At 33.3% G+C, this 21,647-nt stretch overlaps 2 protein-coding genes across 4 annotated transcripts; both read right to left on the bottom strand.

The window, feature by feature from the left end:
- Positions 1 to 940: 940 nt before the first annotated feature.
- On the bottom strand, positions 941 to 3,841 carry LOC133035083 (enoyl-[acyl-carrier-protein] reductase, mitochondrial-like). Of its 3 annotated transcripts, XR_009686361.1 has the most exons (7): positions 3,580 to 3,828; positions 3,380 to 3,477; positions 3,138 to 3,269; positions 2,744 to 3,016; positions 1,901 to 2,636; positions 1,755 to 1,824; positions 941 to 1,638 (listed from the first exon to the last, which is right to left on the bottom strand). XR_009686361.1 is itself a non-coding variant. In XM_061110780.1 (5 exons), exons 1-4 carry the CDS (start codon positions 3,590 to 3,592, stop codon positions 2,539 to 2,541), a joined length of 333 nt encoding a protein of 110 aa, XP_060966763.1. In that variant the 5' UTR covers positions 3,593 to 3,810; the 3' UTR covers positions 1,666 to 1,824; positions 1,901 to 2,538. The 3 variants fall into 3 exon arrangements, 1 of the variants encoding a protein (XP_060966763.1); XR_009686362.1 differs by lacking the exon at positions 3,380 to 3,477 and having other exon boundaries at positions 3,580 to 3,841; XM_061110780.1 differs by lacking the exons at positions 941 to 1,638; positions 2,744 to 3,016 and having other exon boundaries at positions 1,666 to 1,824; positions 3,380 to 3,469; positions 3,580 to 3,810.
- Positions 3,842 to 15,861: 12,020 nt separating this feature from the next.
- Positions 15,862 to 21,447, bottom strand: LOC133034454 (uncharacterized; the record flags this gene model as incomplete). The annotated part of the gene is made up of 4 exons (XM_061109543.1): positions 15,862 to 18,220; positions 18,698 to 19,783; positions 20,519 to 20,528; positions 20,876 to 21,447. Coding segments are annotated over 4 exons (3,171 nt in total), but the record flags the coding sequence as incomplete, so codon positions are not given.
- Between the last annotated feature and the right edge of the window lie 200 nt (positions 21,448 to 21,647).

The following is a 21,647-nucleotide window of genomic DNA, read 5'->3' as shown; positions in this document are numbered from 1 at the left end:
TTAATAAATAATTTTCTTTTAATAATTTACAAAATTTTAAAAGATACATAAAAAACACATATAAATTAAAAATATAACTAAGTATACATTCAAATAATATAGGGTAACAATAACCTATTAAAATACATAAACATAAAATGTGAGTTACTCAATTTACACACTCACGTTAATATTTAAAATTATAAGATTTTTTTTTTAAGGAAAAATTATACAAATTAAAATGTAAAAGATGTACTTAAAAGTATTATTACAAGCTGGATAATTTCCAAATGTACAAATATAAGTATATATAGTATTACATATTTGAAAATAGATTAGCAGTGTTAAATATAATATGTAATTTAGAAATGACAGCATTAATCAAATTTTGAAAATAGTAGTGGGATCTTATTCTTAACTTTCTTTAATTAATAAAAGAAGGAAACTCTCTTATGTATTATCTCCGACAAATGTCATATTTTTAAAATGATTCATTTGTATCTAATAGTTAAACATAGTATTATTATGTTATTACAGTTATATAAATACTAGTTAGAAGTTACGTGCCGAGGCACGTAAATATCCGTTTTAGTTAAGTTTAGTTCTTTATTTTTATTTAAATTTTTGTAACTAAAGGTATGATTATGCAAATGATTTGTGTTATTAAAGTAATATTTGTGCTATTATATTTAGTTTGTAAAATATAATTGGGTATATATAAGTTATAACAAAATAATATTTATTATTTACTTATAGAAAATTTAGAGGAACAAGATATAAATTTTGCAAAACTTAAACCAAACATTATGTAACAAAAATTAAAGAAAATGTGCAATCTTAAAATAGAAAAAAAAAAATTATTAAAACAAGTCTTAATATATGGAATATTATTAGAAAAACTAAAAAGAGTATAGTGAAACTTCTTCCTAATCTTCCATTAGTTCAGCTGCCTGAATGGTGAATTGATTGTACTTTGAACTCATCATTCGTTTTGGATCTACATACAACTGATTAGGGATAAGAATTGGAAAAGTCTCTAGGTAGTATTCAAATTTTGCATTAGACTACACATTCTCTTGAAAATTCTAGGTAGTGTCACCTAACAACAAATGCAGCAATCCAAAACGGAAGAAACTAAGGCAGGGGCAGAAAAGAACGTATAAATGTGTGCATAAGTTTACAACTCAATCTTATTGTCTATTGTGAACTTAAAAATATAAAATCATCAGTCAAAAAAGGAGATATATGAGCAACAAGACTGCACAAACTATGGTCAAAAAGAGAATGACATTAAAGTTTCTAGAATATAATGCCAAGTTGATAGAGAACGCTTTAAATTTAAACTACAATTAGAAGATCAAGGAAATTACTAAATTGCAACACATCTGTGTTCTGGCTAGCAGGCTTCACTAAACACCATAGATGACAAAAAGTACACATCAATTAGAAGCATCTCAAAACCCAAAACCGCTAACAAACAAATACAAAAGGAGATAAAAGAATCACTATTTTAGACACAAAAGATGAAGAAGAGAGAAGAGATCTTCTTGTTGCAGTCTTACCTGCTACGATGAGACTGGAATTTTATATTTAGATCAGTGTGGGCAAGATTATGAAATGCGTAAGTGGCATGAACCAACATGATCTGAAAGGAGATACCTAAAATAAAATACCAATATGATGCGTAAGTTAATGGATACGCAGTAATGTCAAATTCAAACAGCTCCTTAATATCAATAAATTCCATAATAAGAAAGGTATGTTACAGAGCATACCTCTGCTCCTTCCATCCAAGGCATTCCTTCCGGAAGATGCAATCTCCGCATCACTGAACTGAATCAATGCCTGCAAATCCAACAAAAATGAGGATGCCATATTGAAAATGCACTGCAAGAAAACACCAACATAACTAATAACAAACCTGAAAACATGCAGCCTTTTCAAAAGTGGCAATCTTGTGCACAAACATATGGAACTACGTCAAGAATATATACCCCAAAACAAAACAAAAAAAAAAAACAATTAAAAATAATACAAAATTTGGTAATAAAAATAGAAGAAAAAAAAACATTTAAGAAATTAATAAATAATAAAAATAATGTGACTGAGGATATAATTTTCATCATGATAATGCTAATATTAGAAGATTTGAATAGAGATATTGATCTTTTTCTCTCACCCAATTTTGGCACAGTGTAAATATTATTTTAAAAATGAACCAATAATAAATAAATGAAGCCAAGTTTATATATGCAAAGATGGGAAAGGTCATACGATCTAATTTTAAGCTTTGTAGAAGCACTTTAATGGAAAGTACATTTATATAATAGGTATATCCAGTCTATATATATAGATATATGTATCATATAGCTCTCTAGGTCTTTATAAAAAAATTATTGTTTAACCAGATCTCCTCTTATGCTTCTATACATCTAATTTAAACAAAAGAAGAAAAACCCCAAAAACAAAAATATGATTAAAGAAAGCCAACAAAGACAAAAAGAGTAAAATATGCCAAAAAGAAAAATAAATTATAATAATTAAATATTTTTAGGAAAATTAAAAAAGAAATGAATGAACCTGGAGATGGCTTTTGACATGTGAAATGGTGAGTTCTTTAACATCCATTAATTGAAGAACAAGCTTAGGTGTAGCCTCTACACAAATTAAAATTAATTAGAATATAATCAAACAATAATTAAATGATAAATATCTTGTATATTATAGTATATATATATATATATATATATATATATGAACTAACTTTTATGGCCACCAAGTCTTTCAATTGCATGAACAAAAGAGTGATGAAGCTCAGGAGTCCATCTCAGACAAGGCACCTTCGATCTTATATACTGTCTTATAGCACCACTTCTTCCACAACTACTCATATTTTTTTTACTTCTCTCCCCAAACAGAAAATGAAAAAAGAAAATACTCTTGCCAAGAAACAATACCACAAGCTATAATCATCACTGGTCATTGAACTAAGTAAAGGAACTAACATATAAAACTGTACATGGCCATTTGTTATAATCTGTAAAATCGAAGATTACATTACATAAATACAGAATACTTTTCTCAACACAATTTTGAAAAAAAAAACAATGCATAAAAGGTTGAACTTTGAACTATAAACAAGGAAAATGAAAATGTACCGAAGGAAGGGGGGGATGGAATGACCAAATCGCCAGGTGAGAGACCCTTCACTGCAGAACCAACCGAGTACACCTCTCCAACACCTTCATATCCTCCGATAGCTGGAACTTGCGGCCTCACAGGATATACCCCTATAATGGTTAAGTATAAAAAAAAAAACTCATCAGTTGAGCCCCCATAGAGATGAGTATCTATAAGGTTTTACAAAAGCTTAAAAGGTTCCATAGCCAAAGCTTAAAACCTTCAATTCGATTAATATCAGATGGGTTGATAGGCGCAGCTATCATCCTAACACAAACATCGTTCTCTTTCACTTCTACAGGCGGCAATTCTACAATTCTTCCAACAAGAAGAACCATTATTAAGCCCTTAATTTTCTTCCAAATTCAAAGATTAGAAGTTCCTGAACCCTAATTAAGTAACTGAGACTGAGGATCGTACCTTGTAACGACATCGGGAGGACCTTGTTGATCGTACACGACGGCCTTCGAGATTTTTTTTTAAAATAAACTGAGAGAGAATTAATCTAAGGAGAAGATATCGATTGTACTTAACTACTTTCCATAATTTTAGGTTGTAGCTAAATTATATATTATTTTTTATCTTTTCAATTAACGATTGAAAAGAATATTTATATTTTTTATTTTTTTAATAAAATTAATTATGGATATTCTGTTAAAAAATGGTATATTCTGTTAAAATAAATAGATAACCCAAAAAGAATCGTTAAACCAAGAATCGTTAAACCAAGAATTGCCGTTAGATAGGCACTTTTAATATATAAAGATATATATATTTTTTAGGGAAAATACTTGTTATTATAAATTAAAAAAGTCATTTACAATAACGGAGTAAATAGGTGGAGGGATAGTCTCCAACCAATAACAAGTCTCATCCACCTTTAAAGCAAACTTAGCTAAGTCATGAGCAGCCATATTAGCTGTACGCTTGAAACTGGGAGGAAAAATGGGAGATCGTGTTGTAATGTCCAATTAAGGATATGAAAAAGCGCTTTAGCCTCCATTTCATGGGAGGAAAAATTCCCAATAGCTGGCAGTGAAAGAGCAGCCTTAACAAGACCATTTGTTAGAATTTGTGAATAAGGTGAATGAGGTTCCATCCCAAAACCAATTGGCAATGGGAGGAGTAGCCCATTCCTCTTATATATTCTATTTTCTTTCTACACATTAGCAATGTGGGACTCTCTAACATCCCCCCTCAAGATGGTAGCTATTTTATTTGCTCACCATCTTGGACAACTCGATCATAAGCGGCTCTTTTTTGGCTCACTATCCCTGATCACAAGTGGCTCTTTTTGCTCTACTTTTCGGATCGGTATTACATTAGCAATGTGGGACTCTCTAACATCCCCCCTCAAGATGGTAGCTATTTTATTTGCTCACCATCTTGGACAACTCGATCATAAGCGGCTCTTTTTTGGCTCACTATCCCTGATCACAAGTGGCTCTTTTTGCTCTACTTTTCGGATCGGTATTTTTTGGATTTTTGGTGGCTCTTTTTTATTTTTGGCTCACTATCCCCGAATCACGAGTGGCGTTTTTTGACTTTGGCTCTTGGATCAAATTTTTTTTTTTGGATTTTTGGTGGCTCTTTTTTTTTTGGCTCTACTTCGATCGGTTTATTTTTTGGGGTTGAATAGTCGCTAGAGTTTTTTTTTTTGTTTTACTCTGATACCATGTTAGAATTTGTGAATAAAGTGAATGAGGTTCCATCCCAAAACCAATTGGCAATGCGAGGAGTAGCTCATTCCTCTTATATATTCTATTTTCTTTCCACACATTAGCAATGTGGGACTCTCTAACACCATTTGAGTCACGAATTAAAGCACCAATGCTCAGCACATTGTTGCTGACGTCTACAACGGCATCAACATTTAATTTAAAACTACCATCAATCGGCGGTTTCCATGGAGCAGGAGCAGGGACGTCTACACTAATTTTACATATAAAAAGAAATATTCTTGTTAAAAATAAAATAATTAATACAATAATACAATATATATATATATGTGATGACCCTAACGACAAAGAAGAAATTATATAGAGATTTAAAATGATTCAAATTTCTTAAGATCGTAAATTTTTTTTTATTTATTTCTATTTTACTTTATTTTTCTTATCAAAGTTGAAAAGAAAAGGAATTAAGGTGAAATATGAAAACTGAGTTTATTTAAAATGTGATAATGATTCCAAATGAAAAAGGAGTAATTATCATCAAAGTAGGAAAGAGGATGGGTGGGCTGGTCTAAATAATGGGTGAAAGAGTCCAAAAATGCGGACTGTGTCCCACCCACGCAGTTAAACGAGCATTCGCACGTGGCAGCGAACATGCTTTGACAATGGAAACGCGGCCCAATAATATTTTATGGGCCTACGAATGCCGCTACTTTGACTCATTGTTCACATCTGTATTCGGCAACACCTCTAAATTTTGAAAACATATTTTTTTGAACAAAAAACTATAAAAAAAACCCATAAATTTTGTATTTTCCTCATATTTTTTACATTTAATTTAAAACAATAATGTTACTAATATTATTGATGTGCCATGTCAGCCAAACATGACGTTTTCTATATTTCTTTTTTATTTTCCTTTTTTCTCGAAAGTAAGTTTTTTTTACTAATATGGTTGATAAGAGACCAATTAGTTACTTTTAAGTAAAAAAAATTTATGTACATTTTAGTTATCACTAAATCTTATTTTTATAAATCTTAATAATTAATTAGTTATTTTTTAGTTATATTATAGTAGCTTATAATTTAAAATATATTTAGGTAACTTCAAAAATTATTTTTGAAACTAATGAGTTGTTATTTAATATAACAAGCTACTATTTTTATATATTAATTATTTTATATATATTTTTGTTATTTTGAAAGCTAATAAGTTATTGTATAATATTACACAATTTAATTAACAAAATTATAGAATGAATGTTAAATGAAATTTTAAAAAAAAAATTATAAAACATTAATTATTCACTATATTAGTAAACGAATAGTTATCTTTTTTTAAAATTGTAAAAAAATATATGTTTACCGCATCTTGAAATGTTCACATTGAAGAGTAAATTGCAATGGTATATTTTTTAGGATCAACCAAGTAACAACGTGACAATTTATTATTTTTAAAATTAACAAAAAGAGAGAGAAAGAGGAAAGAGGAAAATATAAAAAAGAATTTTTTTTTTTTTTTTAAAAAAAAAAAAGAGCAAATGAAAGTTTATTAAATGCTAGAAAAGAGACAACGACTGCTAGGGTTTGTGCCCAAAAAGTAAGTATTTATTGTTAGCCCAAGATATGTTTCCAAGAGGGGGGTGAATTGGAAATGTAAGCTAATTTCAAAAATTTAAAAACCCCAAAGACATTTCGTGCAAATATTCAAGTTTAATGCAATAACGAAGATAATCACAAGATTAAACAAATAACAAACTAGAAATGTAAAGAGTTTAAGGATAGAAATTGCAAACTCTCAATTTTTTACAAGGTTCGGTAGAACTAAGCCACCTACGTCCTTGGTCTTCAAAGCTATGGACCTACCTTTGAGTTCAACTATCGAGCCAAGTTAACGGGCTTGACTAACCCTTACAACCGGGAAATTTTTCACCAAGGTTTTTCCCAAACCTCTCACAATAGTTTTCTTCCAAGGACTATCAACCTCACCGGATTGTTGAAGTGCCAATCTCACTCTTCTCGGTTGTTTATAGAAACCGGTGTCAACCTCACCTACAACCGAGTTGTTTTTCTACCAGTGCCAACCCACCTTTTAATACAATGAATATATAATTTTGAAATACAAACCAAACTCTCTCTAATAAGATGAAAAACAATGTGAAATCCTAGAGAGAATCGCAAGCACACTAGAGAAGATTAGAACAAGTTTGGCTCAAGGGTGTGTAGTTGGTGTGTTTATGAAAAGATAATAATTCTTTAACTTAGAACACTTATAATTAGGGCTGTACAAAAAAATTTGTAAACCGCCTAAACCGAATAACTCGCCCAAACCGAACCGAAAAAACCGATAAAAATTACAAACCGAAATAACCCGAAAAAATTACAAACCGCCCAATCTGTTAATTGGGCGGGTTGAAAATAGGTCCAACCCGCCCAATTAAACCGACCAACCCGATTTTACACTTTTATTTTTTTTTTAAAACTTTTTAGTTTTTATTATCTATAATATAAATGATTAAATATATAATAATATAAAGTTATATACTTAATTATTAGTTTTAAAGTCATATATATGGTATTGTACTTTGGTGGAATGTGATATTTTTAATTTATTTTTAAAATTTTTGTTAATTTTGACTTTAAAACTAAAAAAAAAAAAAAATTTGGTCGGTTTGGGCGGGTTAACCCGACCAAACCGCCCAAACTGTTGGTCGGTTTATAGAATTTTTTTTTTTTAAATTGGGCGGGTTGCACTTAAATTTTAGCAACCCGAACTTTAGATTGGGTTAGAAAATATATAGGATAAACCGCCCAAACCGACCGATGTACAGCCCTACTTATAATGATGTTATATGATGAATAGAAGCTAAACTAACCTTAATTTTTGAGTGAAAACGAGTTTATATAGTTTAGGAATAAAAATTAGTTGTTTATAGCCGTTAGAACAATAGTCCATCATGGATGACTCTGACTGCATAGTACTTTAAACAAGGTATTCTTTTAAGAGACCATAACGAATCTAAGAAGCTGATGAGAAAAGTAGCTCGCTTTATCATCACGGATAGAGTAATGTACAAAAGAAGCTACTGAATGCCTATTTTGAGGTGTGTGGTGAAAGAAGAAGGAAAACTCCTCATGGTCGAGGTACATTAGGGTTTTTGTGGCAACCAGGCTCGAGGACAAAGCCTCTCAAAGAAGATACTAAGGCAAGGGTACTTTTGGCCATCAATGATTGAAGATTCAATGGATTATGTCAAGAGATGTGAAAAGTGTCAGGGGTTCTCCAAAATACCCAGGGTCGCCCCAAACAAGCTCAAAATTATGTAGACTCCCTGTCCATTTGCTGTCTAGGGATTCGATCTCATAGCCTCTCTGGGCAAGGGAAAAGGTAGAGTCCAATACGCGATAATGGTCATGGATTACTTCACCAAACGGGTCGAAGAAGAGCCCTTGGCCACCATAACATTAAAGAATGTTCTTGGCTTCATGTTTAAGAATATCATTTGTCGCTATGGACTTCTACAAAAGATAGTGTCGGACAACGGAACACAGTTTGATAGTGACCTCTTTATTGATTTATGTGAAATGCACTAAATCATTAAGAGTTATTTAGGAGTTGCTTACCCATAAGAAAATGGGCAAGTGGAAGCTATCAACCAAACTCTTAAAGATATGCTAAAAAAGTTCCTGGAGCAAGCTAAAGGGAATTAACCTGAAGAATTATCTAAAGTGTTGTCTTATTACACAATTGAAAAACAACAACTGGCCTATGGGTACAAAGCCATGATACCCATAGAGCTCACACCACCATCACACCAGAGGCTCACCTATGATCAACAAGCCAATCAACAATTGTTGGCCGAGTCTCTAGAAAAAAATTGAAGAAATCATAGAGAAAATTGAGCTCCACAAGGTTGCATATCAACAAAGGATCGCCCGAAACTACAACTCCAAGGTTAAAGATAAGAAATTTAAGCATGGGGATATGGTGTTACGATGAGTATTCCTAAATAGAAAAGATGTTACAACAGGAGTACTCAGGATTTCCTCTGAAAGGGCCATATATGTCATTACTAAAGTGCTAGACCATGGAACTTACAAGTTGGCCTTCTATTACTCTAACTTGAATCTGGTGCCCATACCATGGTACTGGAATAGGGTGCTCCTCAGAAAAAAGTACTAATAAAGCAGCTATCTTCAACACAGCTTAATCCATAGTGTGATTCAATCTTCCTCAAGCAAGTGAATCGATCACCTCTTTGATCAAATAGATGCCACGAAGTCGTGTCTAGGTCAAAATTTCCATCGCCAAGTTATAGCTAATACAGTGTTAGTCGAACAGGGCATTAGTGTAGAGGGGATTACCTCAGCTAATTCTGATGAAAAACAAATTAGCTGGAGCTACATTTTTTTAGAATAGCTATAATGATGATTTAATTTTTAATGGGTAAAATTTTTGGACAAAGTTTTTTTTGTACTTCATTGCAATTAATCAATTACAAAACACAGGCCTGATAACACTCTCATGAGCTAAGAACCTTGTAGAGTTGGTCTTTAGTTAAACATTGCCAAACACACGAATCTTTAGATAGGTGGTCAGGTGCTCGACATGTAATAGTTCCTTAAGTCTCATGATCAAGAAAGCACAATAGGATTCAGTAATTGAGTGACCAATTAAGGTAATTCTTTGATCACTTGGGGTATACATACACCTTGGTATACACCATATCAGGATTAAGATCATTTGATCTAGGATCAACGGGTGATATTGAATTGAACAGATATTACGGTAAATTTTAATATATCTAATCAAAGTTCAATATCGGTCCCTTCCGATGTATACTCCATACATCCGATACTGGTAAACTTTGCCAATGCCCCGAAAAAGACATAACACTTATCCAAGGTGTAAGAATACCTATCGCTGATTATATCATGTGTCAGTCTAAATCCAGTGAACTGATAAATCAGAGAATAAACTTTCGAACATATAATTAAGATTATATTCCATTGTGCTGACAACACTATAATCATTAACAAATTCATATGTTCTGGGCTTAAATAGAATTCATACATTATATGTATATAATCATGAAATAAATCATGTGAACCATGCAACATAAAATATTATTTCTGATCTTTATTAGTAAGTAAATCTGATTATATTGAAATGAGTTTTATTTAAGGCACAAAACCCAACAATCTCTACTCTCAAACTACTAAAGTAAACTTGTCTAAATGTGTTTTCCTAACACCAAGGAGCATAAAACAATTGAAAGGAACCATTTCCCACTCAATATCATGCCTAGCCAACCTGTGCCATCTTTGTACACAATAAAGTTTCACATGCTTGCCAAAAGGAAAAGAAGAGTTATTATTTGTCAAATGTACTTTTTCCACATCAGTACATCAAAATCAAGTGAGAAAAGTGACCAAGTGGTGTGGAAACCACCTAGTCAACCTATGTCATCTTTGTGCACGATAGAAAGGCACTAGTTAGCCACATGAATTGGTGGAAAATTTCTTTGGCCAAAGTATTTTTCTATTATTCAAGTACCAAAAATAAGTGAGAAAAGTCACCTAGAGGTGTAGAACACCTATGGTCCATCACTACTATATTTATGACTCGAAAGATGGCAGAGGTCTCCCTCACCAATTTATGAAGAGATGATGTGGCCAAAATATAGTATCTTTAGGACTAAAATAAGCAAGAAGTATCAATAAATTCTTCTCACAAGGCCTAGCCAATCATTGGCGTCTTTTGGCATCAAAAGATGGGGCAGGTCTCCCGTTTGGGTTTCGAACATTGATATGAGGTTTCTGGACCCCGGAACCCACAAAATATGACTCTTCATAAAAAAAAAAAAACAAGTGAAAACACACCCCGAGGTGTCTAAAAACATGCATGGTTGACTGGCACCATAATGAGGTGGCACAACTGTTAGCCCAAGATATGTTTCCAAGAGGGGGGGGGGGGTGAATTAGAAATTTAAACTAATTTCGGAAAATTAAAACTTTTAACACAAAATTATGCAATTAGTCAATTAATCAAGTAAAAGCAAGTAGTATGGCAAGCAATATATTAAGACAAATAATTAAACTTGTAAAGTAAAGAGTTTAAGGATTAGAAAATGCAAACTCTCGATTTTTACAAGGTTCGGTAGAACTATGCCACCTACTTCCTTGGTCTTCAAAGCTATGGACCTAGCTTTGAGTTCCAATATCGAGCCAAGTTAACGGGCTTGACTAACCCTTACAACCGGGAAATTTTCACCAAGGTATTTCCAAATCTCTTACAATAGTTTCGCACCCCCGAGGACTATTAACCTCTTTCTCGGATTGTTGAAGTGCCAATCTCACTATTACCGGGTTGTTTACAAAACCGGTGCCAACCTCACCTCAATCACAATATGGAAATGTGTTTGATATACAAGCTAAAATCACTCTAGAAATATGATGATACAATGGAAACCTAGAGTGAAAAGCAAGCACACTTAAGATGAATAAAATCAAATTTTGGCTCAAAGTGTGTGAAAAGTGTTGGTTTGGATTACAAACTTAGAAGCTCCTTAATCTCACTTAGATAGGTTAGATATATGTAATAAATGCTCAACCAACTTATTTTTTGAAAGAAAAATCGAGTTTATATAGTGTTTGATAAAAAACTAGCCGTTTATAGCCGTTAGCACGTTTCCCGAGGTGAGGTCAGCCATGAACAGGAAGTTCGGATGGGAACTGGAATTCCGGATTGATTACAACCGGAATTCCGGATGACTGACCAGAGGCAAAAGTGCCATTTTTCGGGACTTAAACGCGCATAACTTCTTACTCGATTATCCGATTTCAGAAATTCCAACTTTGTTCTCTTAGTTAAACAAAATGTAATTTAGAAATTCAATCAAAAAAAATTTTGAACTATCGTGTGAGAAAACTTGTTGCACAAGTTAGTGAATGGGCCAAAATTCAAATTTATAAACACTTAGTGTGCTATGCAAATCACTTTAACAAGACTAAAGTAGATTTATACCATTTAATTTTGAGTAGTCTTGATGTAGATGAGCCTCCTAGCTTGATTTACATGTTTTTGATCCCAAGTTGACTTTTCCCGAGAGTTGACCTTGACTTTGACTTTGACTTTGACTTTCGGGTTGACTTTTTGACTTTGGGCTTTTGAAGACCTCTTTTGAATAGGGTCTTGAGTTGTTGATCCCTTGATGAATCTTTTGCTCTTGATGTGCTTGTTGAATCCATTTAGTGTTGCTTTCAAAAGTTTGGTAAAAATACCAAAATATTTATTTTCTCTTTTAAATTTGCTACATAAATCAATAAATCATTAGTAACAAATAATAATCAAATATTTGTTAATCATCAAAACAAGGAGATCGAAAAGTTTGAGTTAACAATCTCCCCCTTTTTGATGATATCAAATATTTGATTATTTTGAAAGGGAAAGAAAAATTTAAGCAAAGTAAGTTGCATGAATTTGTAAACTCCCCCTCAATTTTTACTTATGATAAATAGATTAGATACCAAAAAAAAAATTTTGAGGAGATGCCAAAAATTAATCAATAGTTGTTCTCCCCCTTTTGATTCATCAAAAAGGGTGGCAAGGAATTCACAAAATATAAAAGAAAAGAGAAAAAAAATAATAAAAATAAAAACAAAGCAACAATCCAATGCATAAAAAAAATAACATCCAAAATAACATTCAACACAACAAAAAAAAAATAAAATAAAACAAAGAAAAAGACCAACTAACACAAAGTCAAGAGGCATGAAGCCTTTGCACACAACCAAAAAAAAAATAAAAAGAAGCTAAATATGCCAAAAAAAAAATGATGCAAGAACTAGTTTGGTGGGGGGCCAAAGCGATCCATGTATGCCCTCCATTGTGCCATCTCCTCTTGCACATTTGCAAACCCATGAACCATGTCACTCCTCATGGTGTTGATGTCATTGTTGAGGTTGGTGAGTTGTGAGTTGAGATCATTCCTCAAGGTTTGAAATTGGTTGTCAACCGAAGTGTGAAGACGAGTAAAAGCTTCCTCAAGGTTGAATTGGGGAAAGTTAGGCATGGGAGGAGCTTGAGGAGGCATCTCTTCTTCTTCTTCTTCTTCTTCACTTTCACTTGCGGGCAAATTAATTTCTTCATCATCACTCTCCAAATCAATTTGCATTCTTTGCCCTCTTTTGGGTGTGAACACCCATTCATTGTTAAGGAATTTGTAACCCATAGCCTTGAAAGTTTTGGATCCTAGAATGTCACTAGAGGTAGGATCATTTTTCTTTTCATGTAGGGTAGGAATTCCTAAGAGAGGAAAAAGGTAGCTAAGAAGAAAACCAAAGGGAAGTGCCTTAATCATATTAGGCTTGTCCACATCAATTATGAATTTTAAAATAAGATAGTTGTTGGGTTTTATGCCCTAAATAAAACTCATTTCAATATAATCAGATTTACTTATTAATATAGATCAGAAATAACATTTAATGTTGCATGGTTCACATGATTTATTTCATGATTATATGTACATAATGTATAAATTCATCTGAAACCCTTTTCACATACTTGATCCTGTTTATTGTGCCGTCAACACATTGGAAAGTAAACATGACTATGTGAATAAAGTTTCCTAGATTTATCAGACATAGGGTTTTACTGATATGATAATCTACAACAGAGTTTACTTGCATTTGGAGAAGTGCTATGTTCTTTCCAGAGCATTGGTTAAAGTAAAGCTCAGGTTGGATGCATGGAGTATGCATCGGAAGGGACCGATATTGAACTTTGACTTAGATTTATTAAACTTACCGTAATATCTATTCAAGTCAATATCGCCTAGTTGATCCTAGATCAAATGATCTTAATCCTGTTATGATTAGGCTCAATCTTGAAAGGCTATTCGTGTTCTTTGATTTGTTAGTTAAGCCTACTTTTAGGTCAGGGTGATACGTACATTTTGGGAACACGGTAGTGCAATTGAGTGGGAGCGCTATCATAAACATGGAATCTATAGCTTCTATCTGGCGAATAGTAAGCAAAGGATGATCTCCTTCGAGCTTGACCAAACGAACATAAATGGTGGAGTACTCATTTCACATAAGCTGAAATATCATTTATACGGGGTCAAGTGTTTTAAGGAATAAATACATTGTAGGGTGTAACGGTAATCTAATCCCTTTACAGTGTAGATCATTCATATAGAGAATCATTGATCACATTAGGATTATAACAATGGATAACTAATGATGTGTCTATATGGTGGAACATATAGAGCATTCTATATACTGAGAGTGCAATTCTAAGTTCTATGCGTGGATTCAACGAAGAATTAATAAGTTAGTGAATTTTAGTGCGAAATTCTTGATCTACTTATTGGAAGCTCGGTTATATAGACCCATGGTCCCCCCACTAGTTGAGATAATATTGCTTGTAAGACTCATGTAATTGGTTTTGATTTATCAATTATAATTCTCAAATTAGACTATGTCTATTTGTGAAATTTTCACTAAGTAAGGGCAAAATTGTAAAGAAAGAGTTAATAGGGGCATATTTGTTAATTATGATACTTTGTATGGTTCAATTAATAAATATGATAAATGACAATATTATTTAATAATTATTTATAGTTATTAAATAGTTAGAATTGGCATTTAAATGGTTGAATTAGGAAATTGGCATTTTTGAGAAAATCAGATACAAAAGGTGTTAAAATTGCAAAATTGCAAAGCCCAAGGCCCAATCCACTAATGCTATGGCCGGCCACCTATGTAGCTATTTTAAATTGATTTTTTCATTATTTTAATGCCATATAATTCAAACCTAACCCTAGTGGAATGCTATAAATAGATAGTGAAGGCTTCAGAAAAATAACACTTTTCATCAGACTTTCTGAATCAGAAAAAACTGAGCCTTCTCTCTCCCTATCTTTAGCTGACCACTCTCTCTCTTCTTCCTTAGAATTTCGAAATCCTTAGTGTATGAGTAGTTCCTACAGACATCAAGTGATACCTCAATCATAGTGAGGAAGATCGTGAAGAAAGATCATCAGCAAAGGAGTTTCAGCATCAAAGATTCAGAGAAAGAGATCCAGGTTCACATATTGATAATGCTCTGCTACAGAAAGGAATCAAGGGCTAGATATCTGAACGGAAGGAGTCATTATATTCCGCTGCACCCAATGTAAGGTTTCTTAAACTTTATTTGTGTTTAATTTATCGTTTTAGAAAGTTCATATTTAGGATGTTAATAAACATACTTTTGAGTAGATCTAAGATCCTGGTAAAATAATTTCCAACAATAGCCTAGGTTGATGGGTGTAGTTTTGGCTATGATGAGATGCATGAGTAATTGATCAATGGAATCGATCTCATCTTGGTGGCCACTTCTAGGAGCAAGATTTGCAACAATAAATTTGTGGAGAATTTTAGCCTCTAAAGTGAGTTGGTGTCTTTTTGGTCTCATAATAAAAGGGCCATCACCACAAATATTCCTAGAACACTCATCAAAGTTAAAAATGGCATCATTTTTGAGAGAAAGTTTGGGTTCAAGTAATATGCCACTATTTGGTGCTCCTAACATGTCATTGAGAGATGCTACATTGAGTTCAAAAGCTACTCCTCTAAGGGTTCCTCTAACACCTAAAGGTTCTAAGGTAGGTTTAATGCAAGCATAAAAACCTTGGACAAGTCTAGGATACAATGGAGTATTAATTTGAATAAAAGATGTCCATCCTAGGGTATCAAAATGATGACTAAAATCAACATAATCAAGGCTAGGGAGATCACAAATTTTACCTTTGAGAATCTTCCTAGAAGAGAAATCATTGACAAACTTGTTGTGATCCTCATCATTGAAGAAGAGAGTGGGCTCTTGCCTTGCTTTTGCCCTTATTTCCCTTTGTTGAATTGCACTAGCCATTCTCTTGGGAGCTCTTGAGGATGAGGAAGCCATTGAAGAACACACTTCTCTTTTTTTTTAATTATTGGAAGATGAGAGTGAGGATTTGAAAGAGAGAATTTTAGAGAAAAAGAGAGGAGTGGCTGCTGTATTAGGGTTGAAAAAACTGAATGGGGAATGAAAAATTCGGTGGTAGGGTTTAAAAAGGGAAAAAATCGCATTAAAAGACGAAAAAGCCCCTTCTTGCTGGTCCTGCGCCATCCGGAATTCCGGATGGTACAACCGGAATTCCGGTTGGTGCAGCAGACCAGAAAATTTCCCGTAAAAACGTCCCAAAAATTCCAATTTTGACCCAAATGACCCCAAACCAATTCTAATACCTTTAATATGATAAAACAAAATTGCTCAAATAAGAAAAACTGAAAAATAATGAAAAATGACGATTTACGGTAAGTTTTTCGAAAATTGCCAAGAAAACTAGAACCGTACCGAAAATGAGTTTTATGCAACGAAATTGAAAAATTCTTTTTCCAGCAGTTTTGTAAAATAAAATGTGAGGTGTACAAACTTACGGAATCGAAAAATGTTGAAAAATGAGAGAGTTTGGCGAAAAACACTCTTTTAGGCCTAAAAATTTAAAAATTCAACAAGTGAGATACCAAAAATTTGTTTCATGCAAATTTCAATCAAGGCAAACCTATAGGCATACTAAATACACTCTATTTCACATATTCAAGCATATAGACACATAAGAAAATCAAATATGCAAAAATTCACATGTTCACTTGTTTAAAAAACAAGTCCAAAGTTCACCAAAAATCCACATTATGACCTATAATCTTGAGTTTTCAACAAGTATGGTTCATATAGGTCAAGTATCAATAAATTTTCTCATATATGCATATAAATCTCATTAATATCATATTTGGAACAATTATGCATAAATAAGTAAGTAAAGAGATATGAAATTTTTCATAGCTAACAAACCTTATATTTCATTTAAGTTGGTCATGCCTAGCTCTCTTCTAATGAAACTAAATCTCTCATCACTAAAAGGCTTGGTGAATATATCCGCTAATTGGAATTCGGTGCTTACAAAGTCTAGCAAAATATCACCTCTTTGGATATGATCTCTAAGGAAGTGGTGCCTTATGTCAATATGCTTGGCTCTAGAATGCAATATTGGATTCTTAGAGAGGTTAATGGCACTAGTGTTATCACACTTTATGGGTGTACATTCAAAATCAATATCAAAATCCTTAAGAGTTTGTTTCATCCAAAGTATTTGTGCACAACAACTACCCGCGGCTATATATTCGGCTTCGGTTGTGGATAGAGCTACCGAGTTTTGTTTCTTGCTAAACCATGACACTAAGGAATTTCCTAGAAAGTGACAAGTTCCACTAGTACTTTTTCTATCCGTCTTACAACCGGCAAAGTCGGCATCCGAGTAGCTAACTATTTCAAAGTTTGAGTTCTTGGGGTACCAAAGTCCTAGATTCATTGTGCCTATCAAGTATCTAAATATTCTCTTAACGACACTTAAGTGGGATTCTTTAGGACAAGATTGGTACCTAGCACAAAGACCAACACTAAACAAAATATCCGGTCTACTAGCGGTTAAATATAATAAAGAGCCAATCATACCTCGATACTTGGTGATGTCCACATTCTTACCGCTTTCATCTTTGTCCATCTTTATGGATGTGCTCATGGGTGTATTCATGGACTTTGCATTTGCCAAGTCAAACTTTTGAAGAAGATCCTTGATGTACTTAGTTTGACCTATGAATATGCCATCCTTTTGTTGCTTGATTTGAAGTCCAAGAAAAAAGTTGAGTTCTCCCATCATGCTCATCTCAAACTCACTATGCATACACTTAGAAAATTCTTCACAAAGAGCATCATTAGTAGCACCAAAGATAATATCATCAACATAAATTTGTACTATAATAATGTCTTTCGATTTTCTTTTTATAAAAAGTGTATTATCCGCTTTACCCATTGAAAAACCATTTGAAATAAGAAAAGTGCTTAATCTTTCATACCAAGCTCTAGGAGCTTGCTTTAAACCATACAAAGCCTTTTTCAATTTGTAAACATGGTTAGGGTATTTATGATTTTGAAAACCGGGTGGTCGAGAGACATAAACCTCTTCCATAATGTACCCATTTAAGAATGCACTTTTTACATCCATTTGATACAAGATAAAATTCTTGTGGCATGCAAAAGCTAACAACATTCTAATGGACTCAAGTCTTGCTACCGGGGCAAAGGTTTCCTCATAATCAATTCCTTCTTCTTGATTGTAACCTTGGACCACTAATCTAGCCTTGTTACGCACAATGACCCCATGCTCATCTACATTATTTCTATAGACCCATTTTGTTCCAATCACCGATTGATGTGACGGTCTTGGAACTAACTCCCAAACATTATTTCTTATAAATTGATTTATTTCTTCTTGCATAGCTAGAAGCCAAAATTCATCAACTTCGGCCTCTTTAAAATTCTTTGGTTCAATTTGAGAAATAAAAGCAATGAAATTACACAAGTTTCTAAGGGAGTTTCTAGTAGTGACACCTTGAGAAGGATCACCTAGAATTTGGTCTATAGGATGAGCACTTTTGAATTTCCACTCATGTGGAAGGTTAGAGTTCATACCTTGGCTTTCATTTACCTTTTCCACGGGTGGTTCCTCTTTGGGAGTTTGTGAAGGAGCATTGGAAGTCTCTCCAACTTCGAGATTTTGAACCTCATCTCCCAAACCTACAACATCATCATCTAAACTTTTGCTTGTAGGCGGGTTAGTCTCATCAAAAGCAACATGAATAGATTCTTCAACAACATTAGTTCTTTTGTTATAAATTCTATAAGCTTTGCTATGTGTTGAATACCCTATAAAAATTCCAACATCGGATTTAGCATCAAATTTTCCAAGGTTGTCCTTGGTGTTTAAAATGTAACATTTGCATCCAAAAACTTTAAAATAGCCAATGTTGGGTTTTCTTCCTTTCCAAAGCTCATAAGGGGTTTTATTCATGTTGGGCCTAATGAAAACACGATTCAAAATATAACAAGAGGTATTGACGGCCTCGGCCCAAAAGTATTTTGGTAGTGAAATTTCATTTAGCATTGACCTAGCCATTTCTTGAATTGTTCTATTCTTCCTTTCGACAACTCCATTTTGTTGTGGAGTTCTTGGTGCCGAAAAGTTATGGTTAAAACCATGTTCATCACAAAACAATTCTAAGGCATCATTGTCAAACTCACCACCATGGTCACTCCTAACGGAGGTAATAGAGTATCCTTTTTCATTTTGCACATTTTTACAAAATTTGACAAAGTTTTCCAAATTATCACTTTTAAGAGTCAAGAAAATAACCCAAGTAAATCTTGAAAAATCATCAACAATTACAAATGCATAGTATTTACCACCAAGACTAGCAATTCTAGAAGGACCAAATAAATCAATATGAAGCAATTGCAAAGGTCTAGTAGTTGAAATCTCTTTCTTGGAATGAAAAGATGTTTTAATTTGTTTTCCAAATTGGCATGCATCACAAAGTTTATCTTTAACAAACGGAATAGATGGCAAACCAATAACAAGATCCTTTCTAACCAATTTTGAAATAGAATCCATACTAGCATGTCCTAATCTTCTATGCCACAACCAAGAATTATCATTCATAACGGTTAAACATTTATTTTTACTATCAAAAGAATCAACATCAATAACATACACATTATCCTTCCTTACTCCAAGGAAAATAACTTCATTGGTTGAAACATTTTCAATGGAGCATTTTGAGGATTCAAACACAACACGAAAACCTATATCACATAATTGACTAATACTAAGCAAGTTATGTTTAAGATTATCAACAAGAAGCACATTTTTAATACATGGAGAGTATATGTTACCGATATCACCAATGCCCAAGATTTTTCCTTTTGAATTGTCTCCAAAAGTGACAAAGCCACTTTCCTTGCTTTTAAAGCTTGAAAATCTTGATGGATCACCGGTCATATGCTTTGAACATCCACTATCCAAGAACCATAAGCTTTGGCTCTTTCTTGTTGATTCCTACAAAAACAAGTTCATTTGTTGGCTTTTGGTACCCATATAACTTTGGGTCCATTCATGTTAGTTCTAGAACCCTTTGGTACCCATTTAGTCTTGCCTAGATATGCAAATTTCTTTACATGACAATAGGAAATAGTATGACCATCTCGGTTACAATATGTGCATGTAAAGTGAGGTAGACTAGATGATTTCACAAAAAAGTTTCTCAAAAATTTTTGTTTCTTACTAGGATCATAACCAATACCATTTTTTGAAAAACCACATGATTGGTTTCCCACCATGAGATCATAGCCTTCCTTACCTCTAGTGAAGGTATATATGTCATTTTTTAGGCTTCTCACATGGGCTTTCAATTCAACAATTTCTTTCTTATGTGAAGCACATGTAGCACATTGAGATTTAGCTATAAGTTCTTTTTCATTTATTTTCAAAATCTCAATTTCTTTTAAAAGCATGTTGGTCTTCTCTCTAAGGGTTTGGTTTTTAACAAGCAATTTACCAAAATCATCAAATAGTTCCTTAAATGAATTAGACAACTCATCATATGGCATATCTAAGTTATCATCATCATTTTCGCTATCACAATCATTTTGGTTAGAAATGCTTACCCCATCATCAAGTGCCATCATGCACATGTTTGCTACTTCATTCTTTCCTTCTTCTTCGGAGTCCTCTTTGTCACTATTGAGCTAATCTGCCAACATTTCCCTTCCTTTGTATTTGTTCTTCTTTCTCATTGGACAATCCATCTTCATATGTCCGGGCTTCTTGCATTCAAAGCAAATTGGTGGATCATCTTTGCTTTTTCTTTCTTTTGAGTCACTCCCTCTTTGTGGCTTCTTCCCAAAGTTCTTTTTGAATTTCATGAACTTTTTGTATTTCTTAGAGAAGAGTGCCAAGTCCTCCATGTCACTACACAAGCTTTCCTCATCTTCTTCACTAATGGCATGGGAGGAGGAAGACTTGAATGCAATAGTCTTCTTTTTCTTCTCAACTTCCTCTTCTTCTTGAGCACTCAAGAAAATTTCATGGTTCATGAGTGATCCAATTAGTTCTTACAAGGGAAGTGTTGAGAGATCCTTGGCTTCTTGAATGGCAACCACCTTTCCTTGATAAGCCTTGGTGAGACTTCTCAAAATCTTGGTCACCATATCCTTTTGAGTAAGTACCTTGCCAAGAGAGTTCAAACCATTAGTAATTGTAGTGAAGCGAGTATACATATTAGCAATGGTTTCATCCGATTTCATCTTAAAGTTCTCATATTGAGTGGAATAAATTTGAATTTTAGTTTCCTTCATAGCACTAGTTCCTTGATGAGTAACTTCAAGCATTTTCCACATATCATAAGCGGTAGAGGCTTGTTCAATATTTTTAAAAATCTCTCTATCCAAACCACATATAAGAGCATATTTAGCTTTAGCATTTTTAGAAAGCATTTTCTTATCATTTTCATCATATGCTTCATAAGTCTTAATTACCTCAACACCATTTATGACATGTTTAGCAACATAAGGACCACTAGACACAATATGCCACAAATCATAGTCAATAGATTGAAGGTAAGTTTCCATTCTAATTTTCCAATAAGGAAAATCTACTCCATTGAAGTATGGTGCTCTATTTGTGCTAAAACCTTCTAACATGTTATTTTGTGAATTACTTGGAAACGCCATGCTCTAGATTGTGAAATCTAATCAAATAATTTGAGCCCTTGCTCTGATACCGATTGTTAGCCCGAGATATGTTTCCAAGAGGGGGGGGGGGTGAATTGGAAATTTAAACTAATTTCGGAAAATTAAAACTTTTAACACAAAATTATGCAATTAGTCAA

Source organism: Cannabis sativa, chromosome 2 (genome assembly GCF_029168945.1).
Source record: "Cannabis sativa cultivar Pink pepper isolate KNU-18-1 chromosome 2, ASM2916894v1, whole genome shotgun sequence".
Taxonomy (NCBI): Eukaryota; Viridiplantae; Streptophyta; class Magnoliopsida; order Rosales; family Cannabaceae; genus Cannabis; species Cannabis sativa.
Note: the sequence above shows the minus strand (reverse complement) of the source record. Positions and strands in the feature narration are given on the sequence as shown.

Bases quoted from the DNA above. Each gene is read 5' to 3' on its own strand.
- LOC133035083 (XM_061110780.1), bottom strand. The intron at 3,270-3,379 runs GTTTTAAGCTTT...TAACCATTATAG, and splicing joins TGATATTAATCGAATTGAAG to GGGTATATCCTGTGAGGCCG. The intron at 2,637-3,137 runs GTACATTTTCAT...TAATTTGTGTAG, and splicing joins TCCATCCCCCCCTTCCTTCG to AGGCTACACCTAAGCTTGTT.